Source organism: Peromyscus eremicus, chromosome 1 (assembly GCF_949786415.1).
Source record: "Peromyscus eremicus chromosome 1, PerEre_H2_v1, whole genome shotgun sequence".
NCBI classification, from domain to species: Eukaryota; Metazoa; Chordata; class Mammalia; order Rodentia; family Cricetidae; genus Peromyscus; species Peromyscus eremicus.
The window spans coordinates 4,779,403-4,791,599 of NC_081416.1; the positions used below are offsets into that span (position 1 = coordinate 4,779,403).

The window sequence follows — 12,197 nt, forward strand, 5'->3', positions numbered from 1 at the left end:
AACTGGGCAAGGAGTGAAGAGCCAGGGTGGTCGGTCAGGACTGGAACAGGAGAGTAATGAATAAGAATGAGAAAAAAAGCAATTGGATTTGATGAGAGTAATCCCTAAAATCCTGTGTGAAGAAGAACTGCCATTTTAGTAGAGCAGCTAGAAACAGAGACCGTGTTTAGTAGCATTGTTCAGTCAAAGGGAGCTTCTTGTGGATGTCACAGCTACACCCAGAGGATCTCTGGGATGTGCAGAGAACCATTGAACATTCCACTTCTCTTACCACTTTAGTCATTTTGAGGAATTTGGTGAAAACTGTTCATTTTAACTTATTTAATATCCATCAACTGTGCTGATCATTTTCACTTTATCAGACACAAAAACTACTGCTAGACTCTTGCTTAGTCCCCAGTCTAGTGCTACAGCATTGTCTTAGTCAGTGCTGTTCTATTGCTGTAAAGAGACACCATGATCACGCAACTCTTAAAAAGGAAAACATTGAATTGGGGCTGGCTCACAGTTTCAGAGGTTTAGTCCATTATCGTCATGGCAGGAAACACGGCGGCATACAGGCAGACATGGTGCTAGAGAGAGGCTGAGAGTTCTGTATCTATACTTGGATCCTCAGGCAACAGGAAGAAAGAGTAAGCCACTGGGTCTGGCTTGAACTTCTGAAACCTCAGAGCCCACCCTGTGTGACACACTTCCTGCAACAAGGCCACACTTCCTGCAATAAGGCCACACCTCCAACAATGCCACTCCCCGAGTCTATTGGGACCAGTTTCATGCAAACCATCACAAGCAGAACTATCTTTGTTCTTACTGTTCTTCATATCACCATGGTTAATTTTGTCTCTGTCACTTTGTCACTGTAGGAAACCAAAGATAAACTCAAAGAAACAACGTCAAAATTAACACAGGCAAAGGAAGAAGCTGATCAGATCCGGCAAAACTGTCAAGATATGATAAAAACATATCAGGTATGTTTCCTTTTTGAAATAGACTAATTATTAGAATTCTGTTTTCACGGTTTTTCTATCTCTGCCAAATTTGAAGTGTATATGGATTTCTTAGGACAGTAAGGTAAAACATAAGTTAGTTCCTGTGTTAAAGTACCTGCCGTTGAAGGCTGGGAAGCTACCCTGGTGGGGAAAATGCTTGCCATGCAAACATGAGGACCTGAGCACCCACATAAAAAGCTGGACTTGGCAGCATGCATCTATAGCCTTGGCTTTGACGGGGTGAAGAGAGATGGGGCAGGCCGATCTGTGGAGCTCACTGGCCAGTCACTTTGAGGTTGCATGATATCCTGTCTCAAAAATAAGGTGGAGTGGAGAGCAATTGAGGAAGAGACTGATGTCACCTCTGGCCTCCATGGGCCCACAGGCACACAATTGCACCACATATGCAGCTCAGACTCATTAGAGATCTTTTCATCAAAAAAAATCCTAGAAAATGTCAAGATAATGAAGAGAGCGAAGAAATACACAACTTAAAAGACACTCTTCTGTAATATGTTGTGAACCCAAAGTGAACTATTCTTGGTTCTGCAAAGTTAACATTTAAAAATCATTCATTGCATTCTTTAATTTTAGCTGCATAATCTACTGCACAATTAGTAAACTTGATTGCAAAGCTTTGTTCATTTTCAAAGTATAAATACTTTTCATTGTTTTTACATTAGGAATCAGAAGAAATTAAGTCAAATGAGCTTGATGCAAAGCTCAGAGTCACAAAAGGAGAACTTGAAAAACAAATGCAAGAAAAATCTGACCAGCTAGAGGTGAGGAGTTCAGTTCTTCTGTGTTGTGTAATGAATATATGACAGGCTAGACCATGTAATGCAAAAGGAATGGGGTACTCATTACTGTCTGCATCTAAGGCCTTTTTAGAAGAAGCAGGTAAAAAATTGCCAGTGCTCATGTGTTGCATTAGGATTTGTGTCTCTTTTCCAGATGCATCATGCCAAAATAAAGGAACTGGAAGATCTGAAGAGGACATTTAAGGAGGGTATGGATGAGCTCCGGACATTGAGAACAAAGGTAATCAAATCTTCAGGCCTAACTCAGAGTTGGGGTAAATATCTTTCACTTAGAATTTACTCTGATTTGTAAAGTGTTAGGGAAGGAATACTTACTTAGAAGTTCTTTAAAATAAAAGAACTCAGGGAAAAAATAGCATTTTCTTAGCAGTGCAACTGACTCTTGTTGAGTTGAGTGCATGCTAGTCAGTGGAAGTACTTGCCATGCGTCCCTGTTCAAGCACACTTGCAGTGTCTGTACCTTACGCATGGGCTTTGGAGCTAAGGACCGTAAAGCGGGTGGCAGGAAGGGTGCGGACCTTATGGTGGTGTCAGCACCAAACACTCTTTAAGACTGAGGATACTCTGGCTGTATTCACAGCAGGACGGATATCATTTTAGTTCCTGACATTAGTGAATCCCATGTGTGTAGTCTCTGTCAGAGTGACGGCCCTGTTAGTGTTCATGTTACTGTTAGTGCCGTCTCCACATGTTAGAAGTAGGTCTGTGCCATGTGTGCCTTGTCCTTCCCCATGTGTCAGCTCTCCACGGCTGGGACGGAAGGGAAAGAGATGGGGGAGTCCATAGAAGCAAAGCGACTTCATACCGTCTTCTCACCAGCCCTGTAGCATGTGTCTCGGGTTGCTGTGTGTCCCTCCTGTCTGAGGTACTTAAGCTTGATTGTGATCATTTTATAGGCAAAATGTCTAGAAGATGAACGCTTAAGAACTGAAGACGAATTATCAAAATACAGGGAAATTATTAATCGTCAGAAAGCTGAAATTCAGAGTTTACTGGACAAAGTGAAAATGACAGATCAGATCCAGGAGGAGCTTCAGAGGTATGAAATGAGCAGCAAGCTTTCCATTTTGTCTTTAAGTACAACCACCATCAGTTCTTACAACAACAGCTAGGAGCCCAGGTTGAGTCCTCTAGTTATAGCGGCGGAGCATAGTGTAATTAGCTTTAGTTCTTCTGGGAATATCTGGTCATTTTAAATTTTGTAACAATATGTTTGCTTTCCTGTTTAATGAATATAATTCCTATAATAAAATTTTTCTAAAATGATAAAGAATATTCCAGTTTTGAAAATAAGGAAACCATGATTTCTGTCATTACTAACTGGAGTCTCCATTTTTTTAGGGCATGTATTTATTAGTAGTTTAGAATGGTACAATATTCCTGAGTAATAAAAGTGCCGTCTAGTTGCTCATAAAAATGATTTGAGCCAAGTGGTGGCACACGTCTTTAATCCCAGCACTCTGAAGGCCGAGTTGGCAGTTCTTCAGTCTGTGTCTTTGACTCCTAGAAGTCAAATCAAAGTTTGTAGTTCAGGAACCGTCACAGGGAGGGTAAATTCAGTCCATCTGTCTTCAGCTTCACAGCTGTCATTCTTCTGAAAGGGAAACGTGAATCTGTGCCTAGATCTTTAACTTTGCATGTGTGTGGCTTGAGGTCAGAAACTGACATCATTCCTTGACGTCTCAAAATCACTTAGACTTGCAGCTAGAGTTTTTTGGTCCCGCCTGGCCCACAGTCAGGACAAATCTCTCTCACCCACCACTTCCATAGCCACTCAGACCCAACCGAGTAAACACACAGAGACTTACATTATTTATAAACTGTATGGCCATGGCAGGCTTTTTATTAACTGTTTTTATATCTTAAATTAACCCATTTTTATTTATCTATAAGTTGTTACGTAGCTTGTGGCTTACTGGTATCTTAACATCTGTTTTTTTCATGGCGGCTGGCAGCGTCTCTCTGCCTCAGCCTTTTACTTTTTAAAATTGTCCTCTCTCCTTGTCCTGCCTATACTTTTTGTCTGACTACTGGCCAATCAGCTTTATTTATCAGTCAGTCATCCACAACACAACTTGATTCATGATATCATCTAGCAGAGCCTGGGTCAGGTTAAGTTTGTGTTGTCTGTGCTGCTCATCTCCATGAAGAAGTGCTGCTCACCCTCCCAGTTGCCTTCCTCGACAGGGTGGTATGCCTGGGACCGGCCCTGCCCCCCAGGCCTCCTCCCTCCTGAGTTGTTCTGCTTTCTCCCTCCTAGCCTGGGATCAGTTACAGGAAACAGGAGCTGTTGGTGCCTCTTCTTTCAGCTTCCTGTGCTCAGTCCTGAGCTGCCGGCATTCACAACCATTCTCCCTGTCCTGGTGCAGGGCATGTTCCTCCTCTGATACTCCTTCCACTTCTGCTGTGGGTCCTGTGATTACTCCTTTATCTCCTGTCTGTCTACTGACTTTCTTTTATACATTGACAGGATTTTAAAAACTGTGTGTATATGCATGTTTACCTGCCTGTATGTGTGTGTATTACATGCATGCCTGGTACCTTTGGAGGCCAGAAGAGAAAGTGAGGTCTCTGGAACTGGAGCTACAGATGGTCATGAGCCACCATGTAGGTGCTGGGAACCAAACCTGGGTCTTCTGTAAGACCCAGTGCTCTGAACCGCTGCTCCATCTCTCCAGCCCCTGTAAACGGAAGGCCTTTTAGAACATCGCCACAGTGCTCCATTGAGTTTTGTCTGTGGCTGTTTTCATAGTGCAGCGACAAAATACATTTGAGGCAGATAACCAAAAATAACAAAGCGTGGCTCGGAAGCCTGCCTGCCCTTTCACAGGATGGTGGTCACACCCAGTGAGCTCAGGCAGCCTGCCTGCTCAGTGTGTCACCACACTCCTGCCATTAGCCTGCTCACTAGAAAAGCTCTTTGGAAGCCTTGCTCACTTACCTTCACAGCTCTTCCCTTAATGTAGGAGACTGTCGTGTTTGAATGGACGCATGACCACAAGTACCTCTGTAAAGCATTAAGTGAAAATTTCCACACCATTAATTTAATGTTTTTAATAGCTTACTTAATTTTTCTTCAATACAAACTTTGTTTTCTAGTGGTAAACAAGAAATTGAACATTTGAAGGAAGAAGTGGAAAGCCTTAATTCTTTGATTAATGACCTACAGAAAGACATCGAAGGCAGCAGGAAAAGGGAGTCTGAGCTCCTGCTGTTCACGGAGAAGCTCACTAGTAAGAACGCACAGCTGCAGTCTGAGTCCTGCTCTCTGCAGTCACAAGTGGACAGCCTCTCCTGCAGTGAAAGTCAGCTGCAAAGCCAGTGTGAGCACATGACACAGACCAACGCTCACTTGGTGAGTGAGTATAAGTTTCCTTCTTTTCTTCCTAGTGGGTGTGTGCTGCACGAGTGGGCTGTGCACCACGTAGTACAGTGTGGAGACCAGCAGAGGGCGCTGTTCTGCCGTCCACTGGAAGAGCAGCAGTGCTCCTAACTACTGAGTCATCGCTCTCCAGCCCCTAGCGTCCGTTCTTAAAACAGCAGCAAGAAGCACAGGTTGAATTTCTCTAGTAATATCGGCAGAGTATAGTGTAATTAGCTTTAGTTCTTCTAGGAATATCTGTCTTTTAAATTTTGTAAAAATATATTTGTTTTTCTGTTTAATGAATATAATTCCTATAATAGAATTTTTCTAAAATGATAAAGAACATTACAGTTTTGAAAATAAGGAAACCATGATTTCTGTCATTACTAACTGGAGTCTCCATTTTTTTAGGGCATTTATTTATTAGTAGTTTAGAATGGTACAATATTCCTGAGTAATAAAAGTGCCGTCTAGTTGCTCATAAAAATGATTTGAGCCAAGTGGTGGCACACGTCTTTAATCCCAGCACTCTGAAGGCAGAGGCAGGTGGATCTCTGTGAGTTCAGGGACAACCTTGTCTACAGAGTCAGTACTCAGGCCAGTCAGGAATAGTGAGACCTTGTCTCAAAAAAGAAACAAAGAAATTTGAGTCTTCCAAAAATTCAGAGACTTACACTGAAGCTATGTCCCACACAGGGTGTCACCCAACCCTGTTGATGTTCCCTGAGCTGCTGGGTGAAGAGGAGGAGGAGCTGTCACAGGAGAGTCTATTCCCCCTTATAATGTTAAGGTTTTAAACTGAGCAGTAATTGGAAAAAGAAAAATCCAGTGCTTTTTAACCATATCGTACTTACTGTTCAGGAGACCAGATTGCTCAGAGAGGAGGAACTGCGGAAAGAGGAGGTCCAGAGCCTGCAGGCCGAGCTCTCCACTATGCAGACAGAAGTTAAAGCCCTCAGCACCCAAGTGGAAGAACTGAAAGATGAGTTAGTAACACAGAGGCGCAAACACGCCTCCAATGTCAAGGATCTTAGCAAACAGCTTCAGCAAGGTACTCATGTCTTGCATGTTGAGCCCCAGAATATGCCTGTGTGTGTTAGAGATCTGACGTAGGAGGCGCAGATCTGGCTCTGTGTGCTCCTGCGTGCCTTCAGCTGTGTGTGGGGTTGGTTTTTCTCTTAGGCTCAGGTTTTGTCGTCATCCTTCTGGCAGTCTTCGTGACCTTACATACCTAGTCTTCTGCCTCACCCTCCTCAGTGTTAGGAATAAAGGGATGTGCCACTGTGCCCAGCCTGTGTATTCTTCTTCACTGTGTTAACATCCACAGACTAAATTACAAATACTCAGATGGCTAAACTTGCAATCCTGTAAGTAGTCTGCTTTCATGCTAAAGGCTGTTTTTTCACAAAGCCACAGGAGGTGAAAATCAGGAAAGTCCCTGTGGCCAGTTGGGAGAATCTCAACCTTTTTACTTTGCATTCTGCTACCTGCAAAAGTTGTTTAAATGTGTTTTTCCCCCCAAATTCATGTATGCTAATGCATGCCTGTAATCCAGCAGGATCCTCATCTACATAGTTCAAAGCCAGCTGAATTCAGTTTTTTTGTTTTTAAGATTTATCTGTTTTTATGCCTGTGGGCATTTGGCCTGCACACTGTGCACCGCATGCTTATCTGCTCTTCATAGACAGCAGGGAGAGCATCAGATCCTCTGGGACTGGAGTTATGGAGTTTCATCCTCAGCATGAAAGGGGCTGAGCCCCTGTCTCCTCCCGCCTTATATTCCTCTCTCTGCCCAGCCATATCACTTCCTGTCTCCATCTCCCTACTGCTGGGGGCATGAGATCCCAAATGCTGGGATCAAAGATGTGTGCCTCTATGGCTGACTAGTGGCTTAGCTCCACACTCTGATCTTCAAGCAAGCTTTATTTGTTAGATTGCAAACAAAATATCACCACAGTCATGAGCCACCATGTAGGTGCTGGGGATTGAACCTGGTCTTCTGGAAGAGCAGTCAGTTCTCGTCATCTCTGGTCCACGGCTCTCTCGACATGTTTTTTGCACATGTAACTGAAGGCAAATTTGGGAGAGATTTCTGATACTGAGAAGGATCTGAAAGTTCAAGTCATTGTAAGCAAAAGTACTGCTCTCAGTTATCTTTGGTTTTCATTTAACCTGTACATTTCCAAAAGTCATTTTATGTGAATGGCATCCCCAATGTTCTAAGATATATCTCAAGGACCATTGTCTTGTGGGCTAGGCCATTTTTTGCCCAAGTGACTTTAGCAGTTAATGTCAGATGGCATGAGCAAATGGCCATTAAAACTGTCACAATAATCCATTTATTTTTCTAACAGCACGGAGAAAACTAGACCAGACTGAGAATGGGAACTACGATAAAGAAGTTAGCAGCATGGGAAGCCGTTCTAGTTCATCAGGTAAGAATGAGCTTAGTTGGTAGTTGTTTAAAAAATAGTCTTTTGCTGGATGGTGGTGGCACACGCCTTTAATCCCAGCACTCAGGAGGCATAAACAGGCAGATCTCTGTGAGTTCGAGGCCAGCCTGGTCTGCAGAGTGAGATCCAGGACAGGCACCAAAACTACACAGAGAAACTATGACTTCGAAAAACGAAAAATAAATAAATAAACAAACAAACAAATAAATAATAGTCTTTTCAGAAGTATTTGTAGGCTTTGTTTCATTTTGAAACATGAATTAGAAGTTACACAAAGCTGTATTATGGAAAATGTACCTTATTAAATATTTACACCCGCTCTGTGCCGAGGTCCCAGGTCTGTCTGGGGCTCTATCTGAGCCCATTGTCTTTATCTGCGTGTTTGTAGTCTGTGCTACACTTGTTTTAATTCGGAAATTTAGATTTGTATCTAGCCATATCTGGTATGTGGACTCTCTTACTTCCAAATTTCAACACCTAAGACGTGACAAAATGGCCATCCTTATGTAGCATCAGGTTTATACCTATAATTCTCCTTTGGTATCCACAGGGGATGGTTCCAGAGCATGCAGTGGATACTAAAAAGTTTTATAAGATGGTGCAGTCTCTGTGTATCATCTATGCCATCCTCTCACAGACTTTAAATCATTTTGACATCACGTATCTAGAGTGTGTAGATAATATCTAGTGTCTAACACAGTGTGAATGCTGAGGACATAGTCTGTACATGTTTAGTGTAGACACTTTTTAAAAAGTATTTCCAATCTGGGGTTTGTTGAACCTATAGATGGGTATCTCCCACATATGGAGGAGACAGTTGTGTATCTGTTTTCATTCTCTTTTCTCTGTCTCTGCCTCTCTCCCTCTTGATCCTTCATTTTCTTTCTGTTGGAGTCTAAGAAGTGTGTGTTACGGTCAAAGCCTCAGCAGCAGTTACCATAGTAACAGAACGTGTGACCAGAAAGTACCTGGTTCAAAATCACCACTGTATCTTAAGTCCCAGCTGACCTCATTTTATTTGGTTGTGTAATGGGGCTAGGGTATCGTTGCCTCAGGTCTGTAATATTGAGGAGGCCACTTGTGTTGGGGGAAGGGGCTCAGACATTGATCTCCCATGGTCTGCTGGGATGCTGACATTTACAGAGTCTAGGTGTAGGGAGCACAGGCATTGTGTGCATTGTAGTAATGGCATCTAAATGGGGTGACAATCCTGTGAGGTAAGTTACTATTTTTAGCAGAAATGACCTAGGCCACCGAGGGTTCAATAATGTGTCCAAGCACACTAGTAATGTGACTGTTGAGTGGATTTGAACAGTGGCACCTCTCCCTTCCTTCCCCTCCCACACATGCCCCTTTGCCTCTCCTAACCCCCCCTTTTCCCCTCAGTGTTCTTACTGTTTACTTTTTGCTATTCTTTATTTTTGAAGATTTTTCTCTGTTCTCCATCTCGTTCCTGTGCGATGTAACCGACACTGCTGACCTGCTGTCATCTGTGCTTTCACAAAAGAATGCCCTCCACAGGGAGCCCACTGTGTGTTCTTTGCCCAGCATTGGACAGTGCTCCTAGAATGGATGAGATGAGGGGGCCCTGGTCACGCACTCTGACTGAGCTTGCTTTTCTGTCTTCAGGGTCACTTAATGCTCGCAGCAGTGCTGAAGACCGATCTCCAGAGAATACCAGCTCCTCAGTGGCTGTGGACAACTTCCCAGAAGTGGACAAGGCCATGCTGATTGAGAGGATAGTGCGGCTGCAGAAGGCGCATGCCCGGAAGAATGAGAAGATAGAGTTCATGGAGGACCACATCAAACAACTGGTAGAAGAGATAAGAAAGAAAACCAAGTATGTATTACTGTGGTAGCACAGCCTGTGTTAGAGGACTGCCATTCGCGTGGCCTAGGAAACTGGTGAAACGCTGATCTTTTCCATGGGGTTCACCATGTTATCCAGGCTGGCATTGCATTCCTGGGCTCACGTGATTCTTCCGCATCAGCTCCTTCAGTAGCTGGGACTATAGGCAAGCAGCTCTGTGCCTGGCTTAGTAATTCCTACACATCTCGGGCTCCATCTTTTTTGATCACTTGTTGTATTCTAGGTTTAGGGGATACAAAGATGAAAAACAACCAACTGTCTTCTTAAAGAGGGAGCATAGGAGAGGAGAGAGGGAGTGGAGAGGTAGAGGTTTTGCTTTTTAACATACTAAAATAACTTGGGACTTTTAAAAAAAAAATGTATTTAGCTTTTAAAAGTGAATGACTCTAAAAGATATATGGAGTTTTGAGAGTTGTTTCCTACTGGTCAAAACCTAGTAGGGCAATAATTGAGCTCCTCTTGGTGTAAAACACTGTCCTTGGGACTAGTTAATCAGTTCCTTAGACCCACTCATGCCCACTCAGCAGCAGAGTGGGTTCTCTGGATCTGTAGGACCAGCCCTTTCCTGCGAGGGACAGACCCCCAGCTACGCTCCAAACCCAGCCTGACTGAGCCACAGTCTGTGACGTCACATTCCTCTCACAGACATCACACTGCAGTAAGAGTTGTCCTCATATGCAGGTCTGCTCCTAAACCTTTTAAAGTTATTTTGAAATAATTTTAGACCTATAGAAAATTTTGCTCGTAGATTTTAAAAGAAAGGGCAAAATAGAGTTTAATAGAAACTGTTAACAGAAATCAAACCAATAAAGTAATGACTAGAATATTTACATACACATAAGGAAAGAAACAGACAAGCTGTGTTTATATTTCTTTAAATACCGTGATACAACAAAAAAGGGACAGGTAAAGAGACAATCTAGTAAGGAAAATTCTACACCAACTTAGGTTGTTGGCCTAACAGATGTATATTTTATGCTAATCATCTTTATGCTTGTGATTCATTGATTCCTACAATCCCAGTGTTTTTATTCTGCAAGCACACAGAGTATCATTTTGTTTTGCAGAATAATTCAGAGTTACATTTTACGAGAAGAATCAGGCACACTTTCTTCAGAAGCATCTGATTTTAACAAAGTGCATTTGAGTAAACGCGGTGGCATCATGGCATCCTTATACACATCCCATCCCGCTGACAGTGGGCTAACACTGGAGCTCTCTTTGGAAATCAACCGAAAATTACAGGCTGTTTTGGAAGATACATTGCTAAAAAATATTACTTTGAAGGTATTTGTGTTTCTTACTCATTTACACTCAGTAAGTGTGACAGAATGATGTCTCTTCAGAGTATCGGCTAGCTCTGGGCTGTTTGCCTAACACAAGATACCATGTTACCCGGAGAGAAGTCAGCCTCAGACTCTGAGGTGCATTTTAACTTTGTCGTGGATGGCTCTTGCCATATGACTATAATTATAATTTTTTAATATTATAGCATTTGAAGTGTATTTTGTGGCTTTTTTTTTTTTAAGCTGTTATCTGACCCAGCTTTTCTGTCTTTGCTATGCATGGGCCTTGATAGTAATAGATTTTTAAAAAATAGTTTTAAGGGGGCTGGAGAGGTGGCTCAGAGGTTAAGAGCACTGTCTGTTCTTCCAAAGGTCCTGAGTTCAATTCCCAGCAACCACATGGTGGCTCACAACCATCTGTAATGAGATCTGGCACCCTCTTCTGGCCTGCAGGGATATGTGCAGACAGAACACTGAATACATAATAAATAAATAAATCTTTAAAAAAAAAAAAATAGTTTTAAGTCTAAGTAATCATTGTACATTAAAACTTGCTTTAGCTACAGTGAAAAGATTATAACTTGGGGCCAGGCGTGGTATCACATGCCTTTAATCCCAGTGTTTGGGAAGTAGAGGCAGGAGGAGTTCTGTAAGTTTGAGACCAGCCTGGTCTGTCTTTGTAGCGAGTTCCAGGACAGCAAGGACTATACAGAAAAACCTTGTCCCCCCCCCAAAAAAAAAGTAAATAAATAAATAAAAAAGGACAGGCCTGTTTCACTAAAACACGTGTGTCTAGTCTAGTTTATCTTAGTTCCAAGAACTAATCACACAGTTCCACTGTTTAGGCAAAGGTAGTTCCCAGGGTACTTGTATTATACTCAGTACTTCTGTTTTCTCTTCCCCACTTATTAAAGGAAAACCTGCAAACACTTGGAACAGAAATAGAACGCCTTATTAAACACCAGCATGAACTGGAGCAGAGGACGAAGAAAACCTAACAAAAAGCTCTTGCCCAGTAGACAGACCAGAGCTGCAGACCAGCAGGTGCCATTGTCCAGTGTCCTGAAACAGCCCTTGCTTTGTGTCAACTAATCAAAAGTTCATTTTACTCCCTGTGTAGACGTGCCCTTTCGTGAATGCATTGGTGTGTGTGCCGTACTGTGAGCTCAATGAAGTCCATTTCTATGTGGTGCAGTTCAGCCACCTTGTCACTGACTCAACATCTAATTTGCTTTTTGCCCTAAAGTGCTAAACGTTAGTACAAGGGTTTTTAAAAAACAAAACAAAACAAAAAACTTTGCCATAGTTCTTCCGTTAGTGAGTTCAGCCTTTGAAAAGTATTCATGAAAAGACAGGTGGTTCTCCATCTGTTACTTCTGCAACACACAAAGACACCTAGAGAAATCATGAAGTT

The 12,197-nt window shown here is 42.6% G+C and overlaps 1 protein-coding gene across 1 annotated transcript in view; it reads left to right on the top strand.

The window, feature by feature from the left end:
- The window catches only part of Ccdc186 (coiled-coil domain containing 186), a 32,667-nt gene extending 20,776 nt beyond the window's left edge, over positions 1–11,891 (top strand). Inside the window, exons 7-16 of the mRNA XM_059256271.1 lie at positions 864–968; positions 1,673–1,771; positions 1,944–2,030; positions 2,707–2,849; positions 4,910–5,165; positions 6,036–6,225; positions 7,529–7,609; positions 9,257–9,467; positions 10,565–10,784; positions 11,698–11,891. Coding sequence (XP_059112254.1) covers positions 864–968; positions 1,673–1,771; positions 1,944–2,030; positions 2,707–2,849; positions 4,910–5,165; positions 6,036–6,225; positions 7,529–7,609; positions 9,257–9,467; positions 10,565–10,784; positions 11,698–11,781 — 1,476 coding nt within the window. The 3' untranslated portion in view covers positions 11,782–11,891. The remainder of the gene's footprint in view (positions 1–863; positions 969–1,672; positions 1,772–1,943; positions 2,031–2,706; positions 2,850–4,909; positions 5,166–6,035; positions 6,226–7,528; positions 7,610–9,256; positions 9,468–10,564; positions 10,785–11,697) is intronic.
- Positions 11,892–12,197: the final 306 nt, after the last annotated feature.